Below are 26,937 nucleotides of genomic sequence, written 5' to 3' on the forward strand. Positions count from 1 at the left end.
AAATATATTATTACTACGTTGTTACCGGGTTATAACGGATTAAAATCGGCTCTGTCAACCACAAAACATGCCATTTAGAGATCACATTTTCCTAGAAAATCCCAATGACCCACAGTACATTTTCAGAATCAGTGGCTTCCTCGGGTGGTCTCGGGAACTATCGTCTAGCGGGCAGGTGGCCCGCGGGCTGCGAGTTAGAGACCCCTGCTTTACACAATGATGATAATGGGCAAATGTTACACAGTGTCCCTTTAAAGAAAGCTTAATTTCCACATTGTAATGTCAAAACTGCATTTTGGGTCATCTGCAGGTAAATATTGTTCCATTAACAACATAATCCAGCCGGATTTTTTCTCAATTGAACCATTTTATTAATTCAAAATGAAAAAAAATAATATTATAATAATTCTGGACATCGTTTGTAATGGTTAAGTGAGGGGAAAAAATAAGCATTTTTTTTTAAGAGCACATTTTAAAGTTCGCCGAAACTTGACTTTAAAGCTGTCTAAAGGTTGCCAATTTAAGACAAATATCGATGAAAAATAAATAAATGTTAAAAAAAAAAACGTTTCTCGAGTAGCCATTTGTTTTTCGATGACATCAGCATTACACTTCAAAGATCATTTTATTTTTGTGGTTGTAAATACAAGTCATAAAACCACGTATTTGTCGAAATCTTTGTATTCACACGTTTTAAATATAAAATATTTTTTTTCTAAGTGAGTATGTGAAAACGTTTGCCAAGCAAAGCAGCAGTCGGCTAACCGTTAGCATGTTTACGGTTAGCCCGGGGTTGTCAACCGTCTTTAACAAAAGTAAGCGATTTCTAATGTTTCATGGAAACAGTCCATTAACCCGGTGAAGACTCATTGTTTGTGTCTGTCCTCTTCAATTTGACCGTATTAAACATTTTTTTTTTTAATTCTGTGTTTTGGGTGTTTTGGACATTATTGCCTGTAGGTGGCGCCCTCGGGATTTTGGAGAGCCTTGTATTGAGGTTTGTGTCTGATGAGGCACAATCAGATTTATTAATAAATGAAACTATTTATCATTTAATCGGCAGAACCAAAAAGCAACAAATGAATTTTAGGTTAGAAAAAAAAATGATATGGATCAGTTTTTTGTACCGGCCCAAGGCAACAGCGAGCGGTTGCTCAGGGCCCCGCAACCACTAGAGGGCCCCCAAGAGTGGTTACAATTTTTGGTGTGAGTCCACTCAAAAATACTTCTACAGAAATACAACACAAATACTACACAATAACTTCAAAACTAAATATCGAATATAGTGCTTAAAACAGGGGATTACATATACTATTTTGCTTTCATTCAGAATATTAAAAAATGTATAGATTTACTGCAAAAATACTATACTACTACAGAAATATTTACTCCAAATATACAAAAAAAAAAAGACTAAAGAAATATGACAAAAATACTACTAGGATACTGCTTTGGAAATACATCAATTATACTCCCACTGAAAAACGAAAAAATACCAATACACAATACTACAATGTAAAAAAAAAACTACTTGCGAAATATTACTACAAAAATACTACTACTACTATAGAAATACTGCAAATTACACCTATAGCGATGCTACAAAAAATCTATACAAATATGACTTAAATACTACAAAAAACAAACTACAGTAACACTACTACAGAAATACTGCTTTGGAAATACATCACTTATACTTCTATTGAAATACCAAAAAAATACCAACACATATTTTTATAATATAAAAAACTACTAGAGAACTATTACTTCAAAAATACTACTACAAGAGGATTACAACGGAAATACTGAAAATTACACCTATAGCGATACTACAAAAAATCGAAGGAAATATCATAGAAATAATACAAAAATAAGACTACAGTAACACTGTACTACAAAAATAGTACAGGTATACAACAAACACTCTAATATGGAAATACTATAAAATACAACAGAGATAGTACTAAAATACAGAATAAATTATACTACAGTAATACTTAAAAAATACTATAAATTTAAAACTCCTATACATAATACTGTAATAAAAAATACTAGAGAAATATTACTACAAAAATACAAGAGGTTTAAAACAGAAATACTGCAAATTTCACCTATAGCGATACTACAAATATCTATGGAAATATCACAAAAATACTACAAAAACCAAACTACAGTATCACTGTACTACAAAAATACTACAGAAGTACTCAATTGGCACCAACAGCCTGGAGAGCTGATTGGCTCATGAACTCTTTTTAAACCCCCGGCTGTCAAGAGATCCCTGTCAGATCGTTATGCGAACAGTTGCTCCCAGCTCGGCAAGCTCTCCTCTGCCTGATCCTCGTTGTCAACCTGTTTCCGGACCTGACTCTTTCCCGTTCTGCCTTCCCGATATCCGACCTGTTTTACCCCGCTACCTGCCTGACACCTGTTGCCGACCTTGTTTCCGAACTTGACGCCGCCCTTGCTCTCCCGTCCCGGCTAACGACTTGTATTTCCTGCCAATCTTCGACCGTCCTCGCTCGACAAGGAAGTGCCACTTTCGCGTTCCCGCCAACTGCTACCCGTGTCAGTCGATCCTCGGATCGTGGAAGCAAGCCTTTCTCTCCCTCTTATCAATAAAACTGAGTAAATGAACGCTACTGCGTCCTGTCTCCGTTCCTGGCGCTTTGGAAATACATCAATTATTCTTCTACTGAAATACTAAAAAATACCAATACATAATGCTATAATATGAAATAAGACTAGAGAATTATTACTACAATTCTCTTATGGAAATATTACCAAATACTACAAAGGTAAAAGTACAGAAATATTACACAAATACTACATATAACAAACATTCTTATATGGATATACTACAAAAGTACTATAAAAATACTACAGTAATACTACAAAAATACTATCCATCCATCCATTATCTGTACCGCTTATCCTCAGTAGGGTCGCAGGGTTGCTGGAGCCCATCCCAGCCATCTTCGGTCAGTGGGCAGGGGACACCCTGAACTGGTTGCCAGCCATTCGCAGACAGTGACAGACAATTCGCTCGCTCATTCACACCTAGGGACAATTCGGACCGGCCAATTAACCTAACATGCATGTTTTTGGAATGTGGGTGCCCGGAGGAAACCCACGCAAGCACGGGGAGAACATGCAAACTCCGCACAGGAAGGTTGGTAGCTGGATTTGAACTCATGACCTCAGAACTGTGCCGCACACACGCTAACCACCGCTCCGCCGTGGTGCCCTTACTACAAAAATACTATAATCATAAAACGACTAATAATACAAAAATACTATGAAAATACTACAGATAATAAATCAAAAATATTCTCGAAATACAGCAAAAGCACTAGAGAAATCCTAAAAAAGTACTACTATGGAAAGGACTTCAGAAATACAAAAATGAAACTACAGTAACACTACAAAAAACTACGGAACTTCAATAAAAATCCGACTTCGAAAATAATAAAAACAACTACAGTAATGGGCAGCACGGCGTCGCAGTGGTTAGCGCTTGTGTGGCACAGTTCATGTCATGGGAACCTGTCATGGGTTCAAATCCAGCTCCAGACTTCCTGTGCGGAGTTTGTATGTTCTCCCCGTGCTTGCGTGGGTTTCCTCCGGGCACTCCCGTTTCCTCCCACGTTCCAAAAACATGCATTTCAGGTGAATTGGCCGGTCCAAATTGTCCATAGGTGTGAATGAGCGAATGAGTTGTCTGTCCCTGTGTGCCCTGCGATTGGCTGGCAACCAGTTCAGGGTGTCCCCTGCCCACTGCCCGGAGATGGCTGGGATGGGCTCCAGCCCCCCCGCGACCCTACTGAGGATAAGCGGTGTAGCTAATGAGATGAGATGAGAACTACAGTAATACTTCAAAAGTATATAATAAAGTGCTCAAAACAGGGACCTAATATATTATTTTACTCTAGTTTTATGAAAGTAATTTATTTCAAAGAAGTATAACATGTCACAAACGGCCCCTGGAGTAGAACATGGAATGAGTTCGAGTATGGATGCGAAAGATCAAGTACTAGGGGCCCTGAATCTCAGTTTGCTTAGGGCCCCATGAAAGCTTGGGCCAGTCCTGACTAGAAGGCACTAAATATTAAACACTGTCTCCTTTAAACAAAGATTTGTGTTCAAAAACAAGGTTGACACAGTTGGGAAGTTAAACCAAATTTATTGGATTTCTTCCCCTTTTTTAACAGAAAGAGAAAAAGTGGGATATGCAGCTCCAATTCGCATAGGACAGGGGTGTCAAACTCATTTGAACTCGGGGCCCACAGAACAAACATTCTATCGGGGGCCGGACTAGTAGATTAAAGAGAAAGAAAAAGAGAGATAAAGAAATAAGAGAAAGAGGGAGGGACAAAGCGTGAGAAACAAAAGATGAAAAGTCATGAGAGAGGGGGAAAAGAAAGGGTGAGAAAGAAAGAAATCCAAAGAGAAATAGAAAGGCAGAAGGAGAGAAAGGAGAAAAGAAAAAGGCGAAGGGTAGGAAGAGAGAAAGAGAAAAGAGAGAAAAGGGAAAAAGGAAGTTAGAGCAAAAGAGGTTAAAAGACACAGAGAGAGCAAGAGACAAAGAGCAACAAAGGAAGAGAAAAAGAGAGACACGAAGAGTGAAATAAACAGACAGAGTAGAAGAAAAGGGGTAGAAGAGAGAGAGAGAGAGAGAGAGAGAGAAACAAAAGATAAAAAGTCGTGAGAGAGGGGGTAAAGAAAGGGAGAGGAAGAAAGTAATCCAAAGAGAAATAGTAAGACAGAAAGAGAGAAAAGAGAAAAGAAAGCGCGAAGGGTATGAAGAGAGAAAGAGAAACGAGAGAAAAGGAAGTTAGAGCAAAAGAGGTTAAAAGACACAGACAGAGAAAGAGAAAAAGAGAGATAGAGAAAATGAAAGAGACAGAGTGGGAGAAAAGGGGTGGAAGAGAGAGAGAGAGAGAGAGAGAGAGAGAGAGAGAGAGAGAGAGAGAGAGAGAGAGAGAGAGAAAGAAAGAAAAGGTAAAAAGTCGTGAGAGAGGGGATAAAGAAAGGGAGAGGAAGAAAGAAATCCAAAGAGAAATAGAAAGACAGAAGGAGAGAAAAGAGAAAAGAAAGCACAAAGGGTATGAAGAGAGAAGGAGAAAAGAGAGAAAAGGAAGTTAGAGCGAAAGAGGTTAAAAGACAGAGAGAAAGAGACAAAGAGCAACAAAGGAAGAGAAAAAGAGAGACACAAAGAGTGAAAGAAACAGAGACAGAGTGGGAGAAAAGGGGTGGAAAAGAAAGAGTGTGTCATGTCCTGCACGGTTGTCATGGCGCCCAGCCGGCCCCGCCCCTTGACACCGGCTGACCTGCATTTCCTGATTACTACTATGGGTACTTAAGCGCCTTTTGGAACTGCCCTTTGCCAGCTCGTTGTTTACCCTTGTTGAAAACCTGTTCATGCCTGTTTGATACCTGTTTATTCTTGTACTTTGTTGCACTTCGGTATAACATTCTGAGAGATTCCTGAAAGTTCTGTTTAATCCCGTTAAATGCCTAGTCCGTAGTTTTGCCTGCATTTGAGCCTGCTTTGTTTAGTTTTTGCTCCGTTTGTGTGTTGAACAACTTTTCTTTCTCAATTAAAGTGACAGATCGTCTACGCAAATGAGTTCCAACTTCCTGCTTCCTGACCCGTTTCATGACAGTCCCGTTTCGTGACAGATAGAGAGAGAGAGAGAAATGAATACAAGTACAGTGTCTTGTCATGGTCGCCGTGGCGACCGGTCTGCCCCGCCCCCTGGGTACCAGCTTAAGCAGATCAGCTAATTGCGTGGCTGCTATTTAAGGTTGGGTGGTGGGTATTGCGGGGGTTGGCTCATTATACCTTTTCTGTTCTGTTATGCCTTGTCCTGTTTAGTTTAAGTCGGAGGAAACCTGTACCTGACCATTCTGAGTGTAAGAATGTCTTCGTTCTGTTTTGTCCCGGAGTTTTTGGACAACTTTTATTTTGGTAAATAAAAGCTTTGATCGTACGCAATTGAGTTCTCCCTTCCTGCCTCCTGCCTCGGTTCTGGTCCGGTCACTCCTTCCACCTTGTGACAGTGTCCTTGTGAGAGACACCTGGCTTTGGCAACATCAAGTTGACATATTTCAACCTGCAGCTCGTTTTTCTCTTGTGCTTCGTCGGGCCGGATTCAATCTCTATAGTTCTGTGCAGTTGGATATGTTTTTGTTTAGTAGTCAAATCAATATATATATATTTTTTTTTTTTTAATGAATTAAGGCTTTTTTTTACCACAATGTTCCGAAAGAACTACTGCGTCACACTCATATAGAAGCGTTTACATGAGTTGCACCAAAGCTCCCCGTACGCTCAGTTTTCGGTCGGCAGCCATTTTCTGCTTCTCCAGCTCCTTGTTGGTCTCTTTGAGTTTGCGTTGAAGGCCGTGCAGCTCGTGGGTCTTGTCGTTCAACATGAGTATGAGCTGCGCCCTCTTCTTGGTGGCCACCTCGGCGTGACTCTGAAGGAGTTCCTTGCTGTTCCTCAGCTGCCTATCCAGCACCTGGTCGAACATCAAAGAGCCGAACTTGTTTTGGGACTTGCCCAGCGGATTCTTGCAGGCGATTCTCACAACTTCGTCCATCAGGCCTCTCATGGGCTGCCAGTCGTCCTGGAGTGGGGGAGGCAACTCCAAAGGCTCTGGGGAAGGATCTCGCAGTACTTGACCAGAGTTGGACTGCATTATGATTTCAAGTTGCCGCGAGACTTTTTGGAGCTCTGTCTTGGCTCGGAAGATCTCTCCGTTCTTCTCGTTGATGAGTTTGGTCAGAGCAGTTCGCTCCTTGATGGCGGTGTCAACATCTCTCTGGAGGAGCTCTTTCACATTTTGCAGCTGCCAAATGACCGTCTGGTTAAGTCTGGTCTTCCGGCTCCAATGATCCTGGGTACTTCCTGGGTCCTCCTTGGAGTCTGGAGCGTCCGCCGCTTGAGTCACGAGTCCCCCTGCGGCGGAGAGTTCGATTCCAAAGAGTTGCGAGCAAACCGGCGATTCGAGCTTGTGGATTTGTTCCTCCATCGCGGCCAGTTCGGCTCGCAGGTCCGCGTGCTCCTTATCGGCTCTTCGCTGGAGGTCTGAGACGTTCTCACGGAACTTCTGGCCCCTCTCGTCCATGTCCATCTCGAGTTGCTTGAGCTTCTGCTCCTGCAACTCGTAGTCAAACTTCAACTTCTTCAACTCCTGACGTACGATGATCTCATTGGGGTGTGTCTTCATGATGGGGTTCCTCAAGTGTTTTCGGAGTTTAATGATTTGCGCCTGGACTTTCTTCTGCTCTTGTTTGATTAATTTCACATCCTGGGCATCCATACGCTGGTTTTTGCTCTCCTCCGTGGCGACAAAGACCTGGATTTGTTTCCTCAGCTTGTCCTTGTGGTGCAAGTCCTTGGTCTTGCACTCGTTCAAGAAGGCGTCAAACTCACTGTAGCGCTTGTCGTGGTCTTGTTGCAGATTGTGGATGAGGCTACTCCAATAGTACTCCCTTTCACTCAGTTTGGTCTTCTCCTTGTTAGTGAGGTCGTGTTGGAGCAGCTCCAACTTCTTTTTGTACTTTTGCTCCGTCTGCAACAGGTCTTCATTCATTTCGTGTTCCCTCCTGGCCAAGTCCTCGTTGTGTTTGGTCTTCAGCGTGTTCACCGTGTCCTCGATGTCCAATTGTTCGTCCAGTATCATCTCAGCACGCTCCTTCTCGTAAGGCTTCACGTCCATGTCATCCACCGGGCGCAGGTGCTTTTCAAAGTCCTTCTGGTGTTTCTTGAGATCCTCCTTATAAAGCTTAATTTCTCCTAAGTACTCTTTGATGTCCTGTCTATGGTTGAGCTCGTCCGTCTCGATTTCGTTGTACAGGTTGACATACTCGGCGTTGGTCACCTCCAGCTGTTGGCCTGTCACTTCCCAGAAGGTGCGTAGCATGTCCACCTCCAGCTGGAACTTGTTCCTCTCCTTCATTTCAAATTCAACTTCTTTCATGAGTTGTTCAATTTCACTAATGAGGGCCTTCACCTCCTCTGATAATTCGGGCGGAGGCTCTGGTTCTGGTGGTGCTTTGGGCTTCTTTCCCTCCTTTTTCTCCTTTTTCCCTTTGCCTTTCTTGGGAGGCATCCTGACTTGTCAAAGATTCAGCTCAGGGTTTTAAAGATTTCAACTGAATGGAGCTAACACAAATTTGGTGCACAGTAAAGCTTCCTATGAACACGAGTGACACAAATGTGACATCATCAAAGCTTTGTCTGTCTGGTGAAGTTTGGTGTCTCTGTTTTTCCCCCTTGTGACTCCGAGGCCATGTCACAAAGCTAGAATTTTTTTTGTGTGTGTGTGTGTTTGAACCAGTGATTAACATGGCGAGGACATACTTTTTGCTATGATGGAGGACCAAAAGTGCCATAATTTGATTAATTGCTGTTAAAATTGTCGAGAAAAATTGTTCAAACCTCACATTGTTTATTTGCTGTTAATAGTGTCAATAAAATTGTTCAAACCAAAAATCTATCTATCTACAGTATCTACTGTATCTATCTACAGTATCTACAGTATCTATCTATCTATACATCTATCTATCTATCTATCTATACATCTATCTATACATCTATCTATCTATCTATACATCTATCTATACATCTATCTATACATCTATCTATACATCTATCTATACATCTATCTATCTATACATCTATACATCTATCTATACATCTATCTATACATCTATCTATACATCTATCTATACATCTATCTATACATCTATACATCTATCTATGCATCTATCTATCTATCTATACATCTATCTATACATCTATCTATACATCTATCTATACATCTATTTATCTATCTATACATCTATACATCTATCTATACATCTATACATCTATCTATACATCTATCTATACATCTATCTATACATCTATCTATACATCTATCTATACATCTATCTATACATCTATCTATACATCTATACATCTATCTATACATCTATCTATACATCTATCTATACATCTAGACATCTATCTAGACATCTATCTAGACATCTATCTAGACATCTATCTATACATCTATCTATACATCTATCTAGACATCTATACATCTATCTATACATCTATCTAGACATCTATCTATACATCTATACATCTATCTATACATCTATACATCTATCTATACATCTATCTATACATCTATCTATACATCTAGACATCTATCTAGACATCTATCTAGACATCTATCTAGACATCTATCTATACATCTATCTATACATCTATCTAGACATCTATACATCTATCTATACATCTATCTAGACATCTATCTATACATCTATACATCTATCTAGACATCTATCTATACATCTATACATCTATCTAGACATCTATCTAGACATCTATCTATACCTCTATACATCTATCTAGACATCTATCTAGACATCTATCTATCTATCTATCTATCTATCTATCTATCTATCTATCTATCTATCTATCTATCTATCTATCTATCTATCTATCTATCTATCTATCTATCTATCTATCTATCTATCTATCTATCTATCTATCTATCTATCTATCTATCTATCTATCTATCTATCTATACATCTATACATCTATACATCTATACATCTATACATCTATCTAGACATCTATACATCTATCTAGACATCTATCTAGACATCTATCTATACCTCTATACATCTATCTAGACATCTATCTAGACATCTATCTATCTATCTATCTATCTATCTATCTATCTATCTATCTATCTATCTATCTATCTATCTATCTATCTATCTATCTATCTATCTATCTATCTATCTATCTATCTATCTATCTATCTATCTATCTATCTATCTATCTATACATCTATACATCTATCTAGACATCTATCTATACATCTATACATCTATCTAGACATCTATCTAGACATCTATCTATACCTCTATACATCTATCTAGACATCTATCTAGACATCTATCTAGACATCTATCTATCTATCTATCTATCTATCTATCTATCTATCTATCTATCTATCTATCTATCTATCTATCTATCTATCTATCTATCTATCTATCTATCTATCTATCTATCTATCTATCTATCTATCTATCTATCTATCTATCTAGACATCTAGACATCTAGACATCTATCTATCTATCTAGACATCTATCTATCTATCTATCTATCTATCTATCTATCTAGACATCTAGACATCTATCTATCTATCTAGACATCTATCTATCTATCTATCTATCTATCTATCTATCTATCTATCTATCTATCTATCTATCTATCTATCTATCTATCTATCTATCTATCTATCTATCTATCTATCTATCTATCTATCTATCTATCTATCTATCTATCTATCTATCTATCTATCTATCTATCTATCTATCTATCTATCTATCTATCTATCTATCTATCTATCTATCTATCTAGACATCTAGACATCTAGACATCTAGACATCTATTTATCTGTCTATCTACCTACCTACCTACCTACCTACCTACCTACCTACCTACCTACCTACCTACCAACTTCCTACCTACCTACCGACCTCCCTACCTACCTACCGACCATGGTCATATCCCTCAGGAGGGGTGACCGACAGCAAGACAAACACATACAAAAACAAAGAAAACTTAAAAAAGGGGAAATAGTAGCATAAAACACACACAACATTTTTGGGACCATGGCTAACCCAAATGCCCAAACCCCAAAACAGGTTAAGTACCTCGGCACCCAAGATGATCATGCTTTCGTCCCTCCAGATGAAACAGGACACGAGAAAGCAGCCATGTCACTCGGGTCAGGGTGACACAACACACTCTTTTGTTCAACAGCAGGGCCCGACAGCTTTCACTGGTTTACCCCTGCGGCATCATACAGGTCCCCTGCCCATCCCTTAGAACGCGTCCAAACATCCCACTATCCTGCTAAAACTAACATTCAAATAATAAAATCTGTCTTAAAATTCAATTCTTAAAATCCAAATGTAATCGTAAAGGCCTTTACAACCAACGAATTGCCACCCAAAGTGCTGAATAAAAACTTTCAGTGTACAATAAGAGAATTACATCCCCTCCTTTACTCCGACCCAACAGCCCGAAACACCAAAAACAGACATGGTTAAGATAAAATAATAAAAAAATTAATGATAGCACCAACACAATGGGAATTGTAAAAAAATTAATTATGATCAAATTTCAATTGTAATATTTTGCTGAAGGCTTTTTATTTTTAAAAGCCTTTTTCTAAAACAATTGAACGATCTTTTTGGGTGCCCGTATGACGGCTATTTTTGTCATATGAACGTTGTTTAATCAATCACGGGGGATGAGTTGATGAGAAGGGGATGTAGCTCAGTGGTAGAGCGCATGCTTTGCATGTATGAGGCCCCGGGTTCGATCCCCGGCATCTCCACGGTTCTTTTATGTCATTTACTTGGTTGTCCTACCGATCTTTACTCTCATTCCTTAAATGACATTGAATAGCATTCAAACCGCACATTTGCTCAAATTGATGTTGCTTAGTTCTTTTAAAGTAAACGACTCTTTCATTAAATTAGAAGTTGATGTATATTTCAATTTGCTTAACATTCAATCACCAATAATTCCCACGGTTTTAAACGCAACATAATCCCCATCGTCGGTTACTAAGGTGATCAGTTTTGTTTATTGTACAACGCCCGTTTGCGCTCTTGTCTACGTCATCACCATGCGACATGTTACAGGACCCGGATGTTTGGTATTGTTTCATTTAAACAGGGAAACAGTCGTTAGTTTTCATTTTTATGATAAATTAGTAGTTAAAATAACCGTTTTGGGTTTGAAAGTACATTTTTAATCCCACAGGAACCTTATCTTTGGTCTTCTTTCCAACGCAATGACGGCAAAAACCCGCCCCTTCTTCAAAAAAAAAATCCTGATGACGTCTTAAAGATGGCGACTGTTCCCATAGCAAAATGATGTAGCTATCCTAGTAGGTGAAGTTTAAAGTCCGCCATGAAGTCAGACTCCCTTCGACGCCGTTTAATGTCTCAGATTTTCGTTTTGTCAACAATTTATCGTCTATGCATGATGCTATACCGATGTTTTACCATTAAAGCAAATCATTAGAGTGGAAAAAAGATCGACGCTGTTTCTGGTTGGCGTTATCCCATCACTGATGAGTAAACATGCAGCTGAAACATCTAAAAACGCTTTTGACGCCTCAGGTAAGAACCTAATTTATGGAATTTTAAATAGTCTTTCAACATAAATAATTATTTCTGATGTGCTCTTAAAAAAATACAATGAGTCTTATTCGCACTTTATTGTGAGTATCATGTCTTAGTATAACTCTATCTCGCTAGTTAGATAACTAACTAATAACTGTGACTAACATAAAGTCCTATAATACGAATTATTAAACTGTGTCTTAGTCCAGTGGTTAATAATAAACTCGTTTTTTTTTGTGCGTTCCATTCCTAAAAGGACCCGTGCTAATCAAAACCTTTATTTATACCTCTTATTAAATTCTCTTGTATACGTTGAAAGTAAAAAATAGACGCTGTTTAGAGGCTCAAGCGTTTGTTTAACAATTAAAAGTACTTTATCAACTTTTATCTAACAATTATATATAATGTATATATAAAATTTAATAATGGTGGGCTCCAGCACCCCCGTGACCCTACTGAGGATAAGAGGTGCAGATAATGGATGGATATTGTTAGGAATTTAATATTAAAATGTACCATTTACCAACTTGTTCAAATTAGTCATCTGACTCCATTAACCAAACACAACCTACATTCACCTAACAATGCGCGCTTCTTTCTTGATGGAAAAGATGGACAAGAGACCGGCATTTCCACACGGGAGCAGATTTAATTTCTTAAACAATTTAACTAAGTGAACTCCATCGAATATGGCCGAATTAGTCGAATTAGTGTCGTCAGAGTCTGTGGGAAGACTCCTCTCTCGTTCTCCCGCTTTCTTCTCTCGGCCCATGTTTTCCCGCAAGCTGGTGTGCCGGGTTTTCCCATGCACACTTCTTAAGTCTCCCGATTTGGTCGGGAGACTACCGCTTTGGCTACGATTCTCCCGCCTTCCAATCTGAGAGCAACATCTACCGATTTCATTATTATTATTTTTTTGGTCGCCGAAATTTTTACGTGAACAAAGTTTTGCCGGTTAAAATGTAGCCGAATTATCCATAGTCTTTATCATCGCCTTTTTTGCCGTTATGCACTTGAAAAAGCTTTGATCGAGATTTGGCAATCATAATCTCAAACTCCACGTGATCTCATTCCATCGAGAGCAGCAGATGAATAAGAGTGCTACATATGACTAGAAAATTTGAAATGATTAAACATTGTAATAATCACATGTAAACATGAAATAACAATAACGTAGATTGAAAAACGAATTTCATTGTTGTCTTTTCAAATAATAATAATAATAATAATAATAATAATCGCGTCGAAAAAAAAATCCCTCGATTTCCCATTTCTGAAACTTAACATGTATGCTCATGGGCGTGCCAGGGAGGCCCCCCCTGGGCTTCACCACCTCCTCGCCGAAGGGCGTCGCGATGTCTGTCCTTGTTCGTCTGGCCTTTTCCGTCAGCACTCACAGGAATTTTGTTATAAGAAATACGTCTGATGCATCCCACACAGCCTAACCTTCTAATGTACCTTGAAGAAAAACAATCAGTGAATATCTTGCATTAAACTCAATAAATGTAACTTGTATTCAATCGTATAAAATCCTTTATAGTCAAATGTATAAAATCCCTCAATACATAATAATATCTATAACTTTGCTGCTACATTGCACTATTGTTTTAAGACCAATGTTTTACCTCAGATGATATTTTCTTGCCATCATTTGGGTGTTATAGGGATAAAGACAAGCTTAAACAAATACAACAAACCTGATCTCCAGACAAAAGCTAATTCTTCAGTGCGTTATATTTTAGTGTGTAATGTTTGACAATTTCATAAATTATATGAAAGTAGAATAATACCACAGCCTTGTCCCAAATGTCCCACTTTAAATTTGTCTTTTACCTCCATCCATCCATCCATCCATTATCTGCACCGCTTTATCCTCAGTAGGGTCGCGGGGTGCTAGAGCCCATCCCAGCTATCTTCGGGCAGTGGGCAGGGGAGACCCTGAACTGGTTGCCAGCCAGTCGCAGGGCACACAGAGACAGACAACATGCTGGCTCATTCACACCTAGGGACAATTTGGTTAGGCCAATCAACCTGACATGCATGTCTTTGGAATGTGGGAGGGACCCGGAATGCCTTGAGGAAACCCACGCAAGCACGGGGAGAACATGCAAACTCCACGCAGGAGGTTCGATCTCCTGACCTCAGAACTGTACTGCACACGCGCTAACCACTGCGCCGCCGTGCTGCCTTTTTTAAGCATATTTACCTAAATTACTTCTAGTTTATCATCCATTATCTGCACTGCTTATCCTCAGTAGGGTTGCGGAAGTGCTGGAGCCCATCCCAGCGATCTTCAGGCAGTGGGTAGGGCACACAGAGACAACTTACTCGCTCATTCACACCCAGAGACCATTTGGTTCGGCCAATTAGCCTGAAATACATGTCTTTGGAATGTGGGAGGGAACCGGAGTGCCCGGAGGAAACTCACCCAAGCACGGGGAAAACATTCAAACTCTGCACAGGAGGATTCGATCCTCTTTTTTTTCCATTTATTTAAAATAGGGAATCAGGTGCCAGCTATAATCCAATGTTAGCAAAGAACTTAACAAATCGACAGCTCCGTCATCTGTTTTTTCTTCATTTTTTTAATCATGTGTTCAGGGAAGTTGGATTTTTTTATTTAAAACCGTTGCCTTCTACAAATAGCATTTTTTCCTTTTTGTTTTTCCACAGGAGTCTTCGGCCAAAGTGACTTGCATGGCCTGGGCCCCGAATAACAGCAAACTAGCTGTTTGCACGGTGGACAGAGTGGTGTTGCTTTATGACGAGCAGGGCGAGAGGAGGGATAAGTTCTCCACGAAGCCCATCGACTCTAAGGTATCCGTTGTCTCCTGCTGTTCTTTTCTTCTTTCTTCATTTACACTTGATAGTCATGAATAATACACTACAATTGTACCGGTCCCGAAAAAGAACAATGTCTCATGTTTGAACGATTATGGACCCATAGCACTCACGTCCGTGATCATGAAAACTTTCGAGAAGATCGTATTGAAATTCATGAAGTCCTTTCTACCATCAAATCTAGATCCGTAGATGATGCAATTTCAATTTGTATTCATGAGATTCTAAGTCATCTTGAGCATAGGAATTCATACGTTAGGGTTTTATTCATAGATTTTAGTTCGGCTTTCAACACTATCATTCCTTCTAAACTGCATTTTAAACTTCTTCATGACCTCAATTTTCCCGTTTTACTATCAAATTGGATTTTAGATTTCCTTCTCAATAGAGAACAGTCCGTTCGCATTGGTGAGAAAGATTCATGTTCTATTGTCCTCAACACCGGTACGCCTCAGGGCTGTCCATTGTCTCCAACTTTGTTTTCCCTATTCACACATGATTGTCAACCCAATTCTGACCATTCACTATTCGCTGAATATCCAGACGACACCACGGTTACTGGCTTTATTTCAAATGGAGACGAAACTGAATACCGAGCAGAAATTGATTCACTTTCCACCTGGTGTCATGAGAGTAATCTGTTATTGACTAAGGAGATGATTATAGATTTCCGTACTAAGCCTCCCCTGCATGTGCTACTGTCAATTAATGGTAGTGAGGTGGAACTGGTCCATTCGTTCAAGTTTCTGGGTACTTACTTGTCAGCTGACCTCACATGGACTGTCAATGCTACTGATATTCTAAAGTCAGCCAGACAAAGGCGCTTCTTCCTTCGTCAACTCAAATCCTTCGGAGTCCGTCAATCCATTCTAGTCAATTTTTATCGTGCTATCATTGAATCCGTTTTAACTAGGTCAATCACAGTTTGGTTTGGTCGCGTCAATTAGAAAGAATTGTCAAAGATGGAATCAGTAGTGAGGACGGCAGAGGAAATAATAGGTACTGGCCTCCCGTCCCTGCAAAGTATCTACATCGATCGAACTAGAAAACGGACACTAAAAATGATAGACTATCCCAGTCACCCTCCTCGCAAGTACTTTGATTACCTGCCGTCAGGTCGCCATCTTCGCTCCATTGCGAGCAAGACTTCACGTCTTAAAGAGAGTTTTTACCCTTCCGCTATCCGTATGTTCAACGGGAATTGATTTAGGTTATTATGTATAGTATTATTATGCCAACGACGTTCCTTCGACCTATTCTACTCTAGTCTTGTTATTTAAGTATTCTTTCTTTTTAAACTATTCTATATAATTACCTTGTATTATATACTACAATATCTTTTTTTACTCTATTCTTTTTATTCTTTTAAATCTATTATTTTATCATTATTGAGTGTTCGCGCGTCAAATGATTTCTTGTATATATCATGTTTATGGTTTATACTGGCTGAATAAATAAATACAATAATTAAAATACAATAAAATTTAAAACATGAAGACACACTCTAAATCAGGTGTCTAATAAGACCATAAGCAAGTCAGTAGTAGGTAAATAATAACAACAGGGAACATAAAACGTGAAAAACCAAACACACTATGTGAATAGAAAAATCGACATATTTTGGAATTTTGTTTCCGATAAATGTTTTGTCACTATTTTTCATTTCACTATTGTTACGATGCACTTACAACTCAACCCAGTCTCCAAGCTGTACCTTGTAAATATTTGTTTATCCTGACATACTTTTTAATCCTATTTTTCTCTTTGAAGTCTTTGTTACGTTTTTATCCTGGATTGTCATGCCTTATAACATTGTAAACAATGTCCAGTTATCAAAATAATAAAGAGAATTCTAATATTTGTTTTGCAATACCTGGTGTTGTCTTGTCAGTATGGGAAGCAGAGTTACGTGGTGGTCGCGATGGCGTTCTCACCCGACTCCAACAGAATCGCCATAGGCCAGTCGGACAACATCATTTATGTTTACAGGATCGGAGAGGATTGGTAACGTATTCTTCGTCACTCTCTCATTTCCCGTGTACACAAAACAAATTTGTTTCTCCTTCGTAGGGGGGACAAGAAAACAATTTGCAACAAATTTATTCAGACAGTAAGAACCATATTTGGGTTACTTCTACCAAATATGAGCGTTTCACTAATTGTCAATGCTCTTTCTTTCCAGAGTTCTGTCACTTGTCTGCTTTGGCCTGCAGATAATGCCATTGTTTATGGTTTGATTGATGGAAAGGTAAGTGGAACTTTGCAATGAATCGACTCATTACAATATACAGTAATCCCTCGGTTATCGCGGTTAATGGGGACCGAGACCACCCGCGAAAACTGAAAATAGCGGCGCCCCTTCAAAATGCTTAAAAAAAACGTATACAGGTATACAGTATTCCCCTCCGCCATTAAACCGAAGTGATCGCTGGCATGATGGCAAGGAGTTATTGGGTGACTCATCCAGAACTCTTCACACTGGAACTGAATGTACCAAAACATGACCCACAAGTGTAGCCATGTCTTTCATAATCAGTTTACACGGAACAGGACTGCGGCGAAACCACTACGAACCATTCAGTATGATTGTATTAACTGCTCTCAACCACATGCAGCCATCGCAGTTTATTTGTCTTGTTAACACTACCGGTTACATATTGAAAATAAAAACAGGGAAAATGTGATATTTGATGAGTGTTTGTGAAGCGTTTTGGGAAACAACAGTTAAAAAAATGGTCTGTGTTTATTTTAATGAAAGTGAAAGAGCTACCTTCTGACAATAACAACATACTTTAGCTAGCGGCATCGAACGGCTTTTACAACAAATACATGAAACCACACACAATTAGCCGTGTTTCGGTAGTACAAACAACCGCTCGCTTTTGGTATAATAAATTTAAACTTGAGATGAAATATGACAGAAGAGAATATACTTACGTCGCGTCGCCGAGTTCCTCCATGATAAACAGCGCCACAGAAGAAGGGGGTGAGGTGGGGAGGAGTTAAAGGAGGGGGGATGAGCGAAGCGGTAACTCACCATGACTAAGCATTGTGTCAGGGCCTCCCCCTCCCCTTCACAATAAGAGTGTCCACACCGTGTCCTCAGTTGACATAAGCTCGCGCTCAATAGCGTCAAGTCAATACAGTAAATGCTTTTATTGATAAGGTAAGGTATATGTTTTAGACCCGCGAAGCTCTGAACCTGCAAAAGTGGAACCATGAACTAGCGAGGTACCACTGTATACAGATCACGTAAAGGACGTCTTCTATTTAATTGATTCACACATTATTAGAATTACACTTTACAGTACAGTGACTCGTAACATGTGCCATTCTATACAGGTTCGCCAAGGCAACGTTCAAACGAACAAGTCGTCACCTATCTACGGCACAGAGTCCTGTGTTGTCTCGTTGGCATCAAAGTAATTTCTTTTCTAAATATTTTAGGAATATTCAATGTTAAGTGGTGGTTTTATTTTGTCTCTGTTTTTTTTTCAGTGTGTCTGGGAAAGGCATTTTGTGCGGCCATGCCAACGGCAACGTCGTCCGCTATTTCTTTGATGACGAAGGCTCGGGTGAATCTCAGGTTTGCCCAAAAAAAGTGATTTAATACAAGTACAGTACAAAGTATTACGTACCACATGTGCCCTTAAAAGTTCAGACAAAGTTGACTGTTTTATAGACAGTGTAGGGATTTAATTTTGAAAATGGTTAGGATTAAAACAAATTATTCTATCAGTGAACGAATTTTCCTTGAGGTGTTGCTTGTGCTCCATCATAAATCTTTTTTTTATTTCCCTGAAGGATGCTAGAATTTCCTACAATGGTTAAAATGAAATTGTTATTACTTGAGTTCTTTTGAGTTCTGATATGAATTACGGATCCCAAGAAAATGGAATAGATGAACCAGGCCGCTTTAAATATCATACACACAATTTATTAACACAGAGAATTAATGATAGGGAAAAAGGGGGACGCCGGAGATTATGGGAGTTTTCGACCGCTGAAAGCTGCTAGCACAAAAAGTAAGTTTCCCGCTATAATGCTTGGTGATTTGGGGAGATTTCCTTGTACAGAAAACAAACGGTCATTCCCAAGAACCAGCAAACATGGTGTTATATCTGAAACCATCCTCTTACTTGTTGTTGCGGAGAGATTTGGTCTCGTGCTCTAGTTGGTCGCAATTTGTGGCCCACGTGCTGAACTCAAGACCGCATGCCGTCATGCGAGGCAGTAAAAAAGACTAGATTAAGAGAACGATCAATTGATCGGCTCCCCCTAATATATGGACCAGGGACGCTCCACCGGTTGCCTCTATGTGCATGGTCTCCGATATCTGATACTCTCAGTATCGGGTGACAGTGTTTAAAATTGCCCAACTTGTTAGAAAGCCAAAGAAGTGGGAATTTTGCGTAATGTTCTGTACCAATCTACATAAATACGCACAGTGTAAACATTATTTTATCAAAACATAGCCTTGGATGTTTTAATTACATTCAAAACTTCATGTTCTCAGATTTCATTATGGTACATGGCTAATTGGTACGTCTGGGAACTGTCCAAAATGGGGCGCAGTCGTTCCATCCATTCCAAAGTTCTGAGCTATTTGGAAGTCAATTTTGTGCTGGGCTTATTTGCTCTACAACAGTTATCAACCTTTTATTTCTCCAAAGGGAAAGCTTTTGACGCACGTGTGCCCACCCTACGCCCTGGCCTGGGGCGCCAACAGCATTGTGGTTGGAGGCTGCGACAAGAAGGTGGTGGCCTACAGTCGCGACGGTCATCCCCTGCAGACTTTCGACTACAGCCGTGACTCTAGTGAGAGGGAGTTCACCGTCGCCGCCACGAGCCCTAGTGGCCAGTCGGTGGTACTTGGAAGCTTCAACAGGTTAGTGGCACACCCTACCAGCGCAGCCACTTTTTATTAATTTACTATACATTGGTACCTCTTTATATGAGCACCTCGAGTCCAGTCAAGTCATATTTATTTGTATAGCCCTTTATCACAAAAATTCTCAAGGGGCTGTACAAAGCACAACAACAACAACAACAACAACAACAAAATAACTAGTAAAATATCAAATTAGCTATATAAAATATTTTTGTAGGAACGGAAATATGTTAAGCGGCGGCACGGCGGCTGAGTGGTTAGCGTGTCTGCGGCACAGTTCTGAGGCCATGGGATCAAAGCATCCTGTGTGGAGTTTGCATGTTCTCTCCCGTGCTTGTGTGGGTTGTCTCTGGGCACTCTGGTTGTCCCCTGGCCACTGCCCGAAGATGGCTGGGATGGGCTCCAGCACACCTGTGACCCTACTGAAGATAAGCGGTGCAGATAATGGATGGATGGATGGATGTTTTATTTATTTTTCAGTTTGATAGCCTACTCTAATTTTGTTGTTAACCTATTTTAGTAGCAAAATTTACGTTCATCTGCACTGATAGGATTTAAAATTAACAATCAATCTATTTTGTGTCAGAACAAGTTACACAGAAATACACTTTGAATTTCAATGACTGTTCAAATGAATGACAAGAAAGTTCATTAAATAAGCAAAGAAAACACAATTCCAATGTTTTTCAGTTCAGGGGATCCTAAATGCATGGGTGGAGAAGCACCTTTTCCGTTACTTGCTCCATCTAGTTTTAAAACTGAGAAGTGCAACAGAGTTGAGCTCAAGCGCTATGTGCGGGCCATATTCAACTATATTTTCAGAATTTGCTGCGGGCCAATAAAAACTGACCCCGGGCCGTAGTTTGGACACCCCAGCGCTAGGTAGATTGCTTGCTAAATAGCTAAAAATGTACAAAGAAAAAGCTAGATACAAAGCTAAAAGAATTAGCCGGATAGCTAGCTAAAAAAAACTGCACATTTTTTGCTCATTCGCTTTATGAAACCCAATTACAGATGCTCCCCTACTTACGACCATTCGACTTCAAGTTCGATTTTGTATTGTGTGCACCCTTTTCCGAGTACAGGACATTACTGCAATGCTTCTTTCTGCCACTACCGGCGTGTGGCGCTTTAAGAGCTCACCTAGCATCCACCCCGAAGAAGAAATCCGGCTTCTACTTCCTAGTCCGTGTGTAAACATACATTGAATGAATGAAAACCGGCATATAATTCGTGTTTGTTTAGTTGTGTTCCACAATAGACGTTGCAGAAAAAAAACTGCTTTGACACATTTGTATTTGAATGAGGAGCGCTTTTTTAATTTTCTTTTTTGATTTTCTTTTTTGATTTCCCCCTACTTGCAGTTTTTTTTAGGTTATTTCACATATTTAAATTTTTAAAAAGTGGTCGCTTGGAATTGATTCAGAACAAGGATGCATCTAAGAACTCCTAGATGTGGCTTCACCTTGTTTCACTGTTGATAGATTACCATAATATAGTCCAACCTTGAAATCTTCCTACCTCAATATTCAGGCTTCGGGTATACAACTGGGCACCTCGGAGGGGCGAGTGGGATGAGGCCAAATCCAAAGAGATCCCCAACCTTTACACCATCACCAGCTTGGCTTGGAAAAGAGATGGATCTCGACTTTGTGCCGTAAATATTCAACTTTTGAGGTTGTTGTGTGAAAGGGAAAAAACTCAATGCAGGAATCACACGTTGTCTTAACAGGGGACGTTGTGTGGGGGGGTGGAGATCTTCGACTGCTGCCTGAGGAGGAGCATCTACAAGAACAAGTTTGAAATCACCTACGTGGGCCTAAGTCAGGTATCACAGACTATGATAGGTTGAATGATCTTGTACATAAACATACCTGACTGTTGTCACATTGTATGCACACACAAAAAAATCACAGGTTTCATTTATAATACAGAATTGCTTTACTGTATTTTTACAACCATTAGGCGCACCGTATTAAAAGGCGCAGTCTCAGTTACATGTACCAGTGTTCTCGTTTGTCCGGGTCCCTCCGTCCTAGACGCATCATTTTTGCTGGGGACGCATTGGGTCAAATCAACGTGCGTCCCCGGGACGCAACTTTTTTGACACCAAATTGTCATTATTACCCAATTACTTTTTTTTTTTTTAACAAAGATTTACCGCACTCCAAACTTTTCGTTAGGCAGATCCGCCATTGTTGTTTTGGTCTCGCGCGATCTCGGCAAACGAGATCTCGTCGCTTTGAGATGACGTCATTGTTGTGGCGGTTGTTGAGTGAAAGAGAAGTATGCCTCCGAAAAAACAGATGGTATTAGGTGCAAATCAACAAAAAATTGGTCATTTCTTCAGTGTCGGTAATAAGTCCAAACATAATACAGAAAGTGGTAACAACAGCGATAATTCCGGCACGAAAAAACGGCGGAGAAATTCTTCAGAAGACCGCGAAGGCAAGGAAAACACATGTTTTGAAGCGAACGATTCGACGAAAGAAACAAAAGAATACTCCTAGCAAGAAAGGGACTTTTCTGCCTAAATGGACTCAATTATATTCCTGATGATAATAGAGGCTACATGTTCTGTGATGCGTGTACCCAGGGTGACAAAAAAACTGTATTGCATAAATCATTTCGCAATACGAAACTTTCAGAAAAGCACAGTGGATCGGCACAACGACAATGAAAACCACAAATTAGCTATGGAAATTCCGTTGCTGCAATCGGACCTTGAGAAGGCATTACAACTGTGGCGGGACAGCAAACCACGAAGAATATATGAACTGAAAAATCTGAAGTGATTAAAACTGCATGAATATATACACTAATATTTCAGCAATATTATTTCGTATAATGTACAATATTTTTGTGAACTGAAAAATCTGAAGTGATAACTGCTTTGTATTACCAATTAAGTGTGATGATTAAAACTGAATGAATATATAGATTTATAGATTTATGTATATTTTTGTCGCCGATTTACAATTTCAACCTCGATAACACTAAATTTTGGGGACCCATAGATCTCTGTTGGGGCCCATAGATTTTTGTGTATGCGAGTCCCCGGGACCCATCACTTTTCAGAGCTAAAGTGAACACTGATGTACCATTGCTGTATTTAACACACACATAAGGTGCTCCTGATAATAAGGCACGGGCTTTATCTTCAATCACCGATTAAAGCAGGGCTCTCAAACGTGAAGCCCGCGGGCTGGTTAATGCCCGCTAAAAGATTCAAACCTTCTCGCAAGACGACGCTCATAAAGAAAAAGGTTGAACTATGTCCACTTGATGTTGCTGAAGCCAGGTGCCTCTCACAAAGACGCTGTAGTTGTATTTCTTTCTTTCTCTCTCTTTCTTTCTCTCTCTCACACTCTCAATAAAAAAGACTACAGAAATAATACAAAAGTATTACCACAGTAATACTATATCATAAAAATACTTCTACAGAAATATTACAACACAAATAACCACAGTAATATTACAAACATCTGAAAGAAATACTACAAAATTCTACTATAGAAATACTACAGGAAGACTATAAAAAACATTTTGGGGGAATTCTTCAGAAATACAAAAATACCTCGGATATAATACAAAAATTGTACTATGGAAATACGACGGAATACGACAAAAATGTTCTGATGGAAAAAGTAAAAAAAATACTACAAAAGTAAAAATAGAGAAAAAGTAAAAATAAACTGCAAAAATACTACAGAAATACAGAAAAATACAAATGGTAAATAGTAAATGGGCTGCATATACTGGACTGTCTCAGAAAATTAGAATATTGTGATAAAGTTCTTTATTTTCTGTAATGCAATTAAAAAAACAAAAATGTCATACATTCTGGATACATTACACATCAACTGAACTATTTCAAGCCTTTTATTATTTGAATATTGCTGATTTTGGCTTACAGCTGAAAAAAACTCAAAAATCCTATCTCAAAATATTAGAATACTTCCTCAGACCAAGTAAAAAAAATAATTTTATAACAGCAAAACTAAATCAAACATTTGAAAATGTCCATTGATGTACTCAGTACTTGGTTGGGAATCCTTTTGCACGGATTACTGCATCAATCCGGCGTGGCATGGAGGCAATCAGCCTGTGGCATTGCTGAGGTGTTATTGATGCCCAGGATGCTTCGATAGCGGCCTTCAGCTCATTTGCATTTGTAGGTCTGGTGTCTTTCATCTTCTTCTTAACTATACCCCACAAATTCTCGATGGGGTTCAGGTCAGGGGAATTAGCAGGCCAATCAAGGACAGTGATGCCATGGTCAGTGCACCAGTTACTGGTGGTTTTGGCACTGTGGGCAGGTGCCAGATCATGCTGGAAAATGAAATCCTCATCTCCATAGAGCTTTTCAGCAGATGGAAGCATGTAGTGCTCTAAAATCTCTTGGTACACAGTTGCATTTACTCTGGACTTGATGAAACACAGTGGACCAACACCAGCAGCTGACATGGCTCCCCAAACCATTGCTGACTGTGGGAACTTCACACTGGATTTCAAGCAACTTGGATTTTGCTCCTCTCCAGCCTTTCTCCAGACTCTGGCGCCTTGACTTCCAAATGAAATGCAAAACTTGCTTTTGTCTGAAAAGAGGACTTTGGACCACTCTGCAACTGTCCAGTGCTTCTTCTCCATAGCCCAAGTCAGCTTCTTCCGTTGTCTTGAGTTCAGAAGTGGCTTGACCATGGGAATACGGCTATTGTAGCCCATTTCCCGGACACGTCTGTGAACTGTGGCTTTTGATACCTGGACTCCAGCTTCAGCCCACTGTCTTTGAAGCTCCCTCAAATTCTGGAAGCGGCTCTTCTTCACAATTTTGTTAAGGCTGCGGTCATCTCTCTTGGTTGTGCAGCGTTTCCGGCCACATTTTTCCCTTCCAACAGACTTTTTGTGGATATGCTTTGAAACTGAACTCTGTGAACAGCCTGCTCTTTGAGAAATTTCTTTTTGTGTCTTACCCTCCTGATGGAGGGTATCATTGATGGTCCTCTAGACAGCAGTCAGATCAGCAGTGATTTAGTTTACTGAACCAAGCTGAGTGTTTTTAAGGCTCAGGAAACCCTCGCAAGGTGTTTCGATTTAATTAGATGATTCAGGTGATAGCCTACTTGTATACTTTTTCATGATATTCTAATATTTTGAGATAGGATTTTCGAGTTTTCTTAAGCTGTAAGCCAAATTCAGCAATATTAAAATAATAAAAGGCTTGAAATAGTTCAGTTGATGTGTAATGAATCCAGAATGTATGACATTTTTGTTTTTTTAATTGCATTACAGAAAAGAAAGAACTTTATCACAATATTCTAATTTTCTGAGACAGTCCAGTATATAGCACTTTCCAAGTCACTAAAGACCTCCCAAAGTGCTTTACAATTTGCTTCACACTTGACCATATTCAGAATAACCCAATCAATGTCAAAGCATGTACTCCAATATGCATGGTACATTTGATTGATTAGAATACTTAAGTAATACTAGTCAAGTCAAGTCATGTTTATTTGTATAGCCCTTAATCATTAAGAGTCTCAAAGGGCTGCACAGATCAAAGACTATTGCAAACTACAGACTATTATGACACCATCCCCTCATCTAAAACCTACATGAGGGAAAGGAAAAACTCAAAAACCTCAGTCAAGTCATGTTTATTTGTATAGCCCTTAATCAAAAAGAGTCTCAAAGGGCTGCACATACCGCAGATTATTGCAGACCACAGACTATTATGACACCATCACCTGATCTAAAACCTACATGAGGGAAAGGAAAACTCAAAAACCTTAGTCAAGTCATGTTTATTTGTATAGCCCTTAATCACAAAGAGTCTCAAAAGGCTGCACAGACCACAGATTATTGCAAACCACGGACTATTATGACACCATCACCTGATCTAAAACCTACATGAGGGCAAGGAAAAACTCAAAAACCTCAACAAGAGGGAAATGAAGAAACCTTGCACATAAGGTAATTACCCTTCCAGGTTGACCAGGCTGCAGTGGATTTTGCAATAACAAATAATTCACAGATACAAAACTAAATATCAAATTTAGAAATAGAACATGAAGATACAGTATCGACATGTGTATTTATAAATACAAAGGAGAACAATCAGATGAAAAAAGGTTGAGAAAAACTGCTCCTCACAAACTAGTTTTCACCATTCGAGTTTGTCCTCAGATCATTGTGAGGAACCTGTCGACGAACACACGCGTGGTCCTCAAATCCTACTATGGCTACGAAATCGATGAGGTGAAGATCCTCGGTAAGGACCGCTTCCTGATGGCCCATACCTCCAACACCCTCCTGCTGGGCGATATGTTAACCAACAAGCTCAGTGAGGTAATGCTCGTTTTCGGTTTCTTCTAGGGATCGACCGTTATAGCTTTCTTAGGGCCGATTATTAAGAGGAACCCGATAATCGATATTTGGAGCTGATATTCATTTGCTGTAAAAGCTTGAGAATTGGCGTACAAAATTTTTAATAATGCAAAAGGAAACAAATAATATTGGTTATAAATTCCAATAAAACTTTAAGTACTTTCTGAAACCTTTTACAGGAAATCAATTTGAATTTCAACAAACATGACTAATCTTTCACTTAAAACAAAAACTAACAGTGCAGGAAATACAATTAGGCTTAGCGCCAACTTGCATAAGGGTACACAAATCTTAAATAGCACCCAGAAACTTTTTACAACAACCTAAATAAATAGAATACAATACAACGAACATGACTTAAATGAATTCAAAAGAAAAAGTGCAATGTAATTTTAAAGGAACTCGCAAATTGGAAAGTGTGGGAATGTTATGATAAGAGCTAATTTTTCAGTCTTTTGTTCAAGTACTATTTGAACGTGTTTTTAAGGATAAAGAAGATGTGTTTTATCGCGATTTAGGGTTAACTTAAATTATTAAAACAAATTAAGTACAATTTTTAGCAAACATGCTTTCCTATCACAGACACGGGCATGTCGGGACGAATT

The 26,937-nt window shown here is 39.4% G+C and overlaps 2 protein-coding genes and 1 non-coding gene across 4 annotated transcripts in view; 2 read left to right on the forward strand and 1 right to left on the reverse strand.

Annotated features, from left to right (window-relative positions):
• Positions 1 to 5,946: 5,946 nt before the first annotated feature.
• Positions 5,947 to 8,132, reverse strand: LOC148346254 (uncharacterized). The gene has a single exon (XM_088325224.1). The coding sequence runs from the start codon at positions 8,118 to 8,120 to the stop codon at positions 6,303 to 6,305; it is 1,818 nt and encodes a 605-aa protein (XP_088181350.1). The 5' UTR covers positions 8,121 to 8,132; the 3' UTR covers positions 5,947 to 6,302.
• Positions 8,133 to 11,345: 3,213 nt separating this feature from the next.
• Positions 11,346 to 11,417, forward strand: trnaa-ugc (transfer RNA alanine (anticodon UGC)). Its single transcript has one exon. It is a non-coding gene; the product is annotated as a tRNA-Ala (tRNA).
• A 503-nt stretch (positions 11,418 to 11,920) lies between these two features.
• ift172 (intraflagellar transport 172) overlaps positions 11,921 to 26,937 on the forward strand; it is an 82,779-nt gene continuing 67,762 nt past the window's right edge. For both annotated transcript variants that reach the window (XM_088324992.1, XM_088324993.1), the window contains exons 1-11: positions 11,921 to 12,210; positions 14,887 to 15,030; positions 16,946 to 17,058; positions 17,125 to 17,164; positions 17,237 to 17,302; positions 18,397 to 18,476; positions 18,553 to 18,640; positions 19,728 to 19,942; positions 21,479 to 21,602; positions 21,678 to 21,773; positions 26,132 to 26,293. In XM_088324992.1, coding sequence (XP_088181118.1) covers positions 12,172 to 12,210; positions 14,887 to 15,030; positions 16,946 to 17,058; positions 17,125 to 17,164; positions 17,237 to 17,302; positions 18,397 to 18,476; positions 18,553 to 18,640; positions 19,728 to 19,942; positions 21,479 to 21,602; positions 21,678 to 21,773; positions 26,132 to 26,293 — 1,167 coding nt within the window. In that variant the 5' untranslated portion in view covers positions 11,921 to 12,171. The remainder of the gene's footprint in view (positions 12,211 to 14,886; positions 15,031 to 16,945; positions 17,059 to 17,124; positions 17,165 to 17,236; positions 17,303 to 18,396; positions 18,477 to 18,552; positions 18,641 to 19,727; positions 19,943 to 21,478; positions 21,603 to 21,677; positions 21,774 to 26,131; positions 26,294 to 26,937) is intronic.

Source organism: Urocampus carinirostris, chromosome 20, assembly GCF_059441175.1.
Source record: "Urocampus carinirostris isolate Australia breed hairy pipefish chromosome 20, RoL_Ucar_1.0, whole genome shotgun sequence".
Taxonomy (NCBI): Eukaryota; Metazoa; Chordata; class Actinopteri; order Syngnathiformes; family Syngnathidae; genus Urocampus; species Urocampus carinirostris.

What these genes read in the sequence shown, in the direction of transcription:
- LOC148346254 (XM_088325224.1), bottom strand. Translation starts at nt 8,120, where the DNA reads ATGCCTCCCAAGAAAGGCAAAGGGAAAAAGGAGAAAAAGGAGGGAAAG.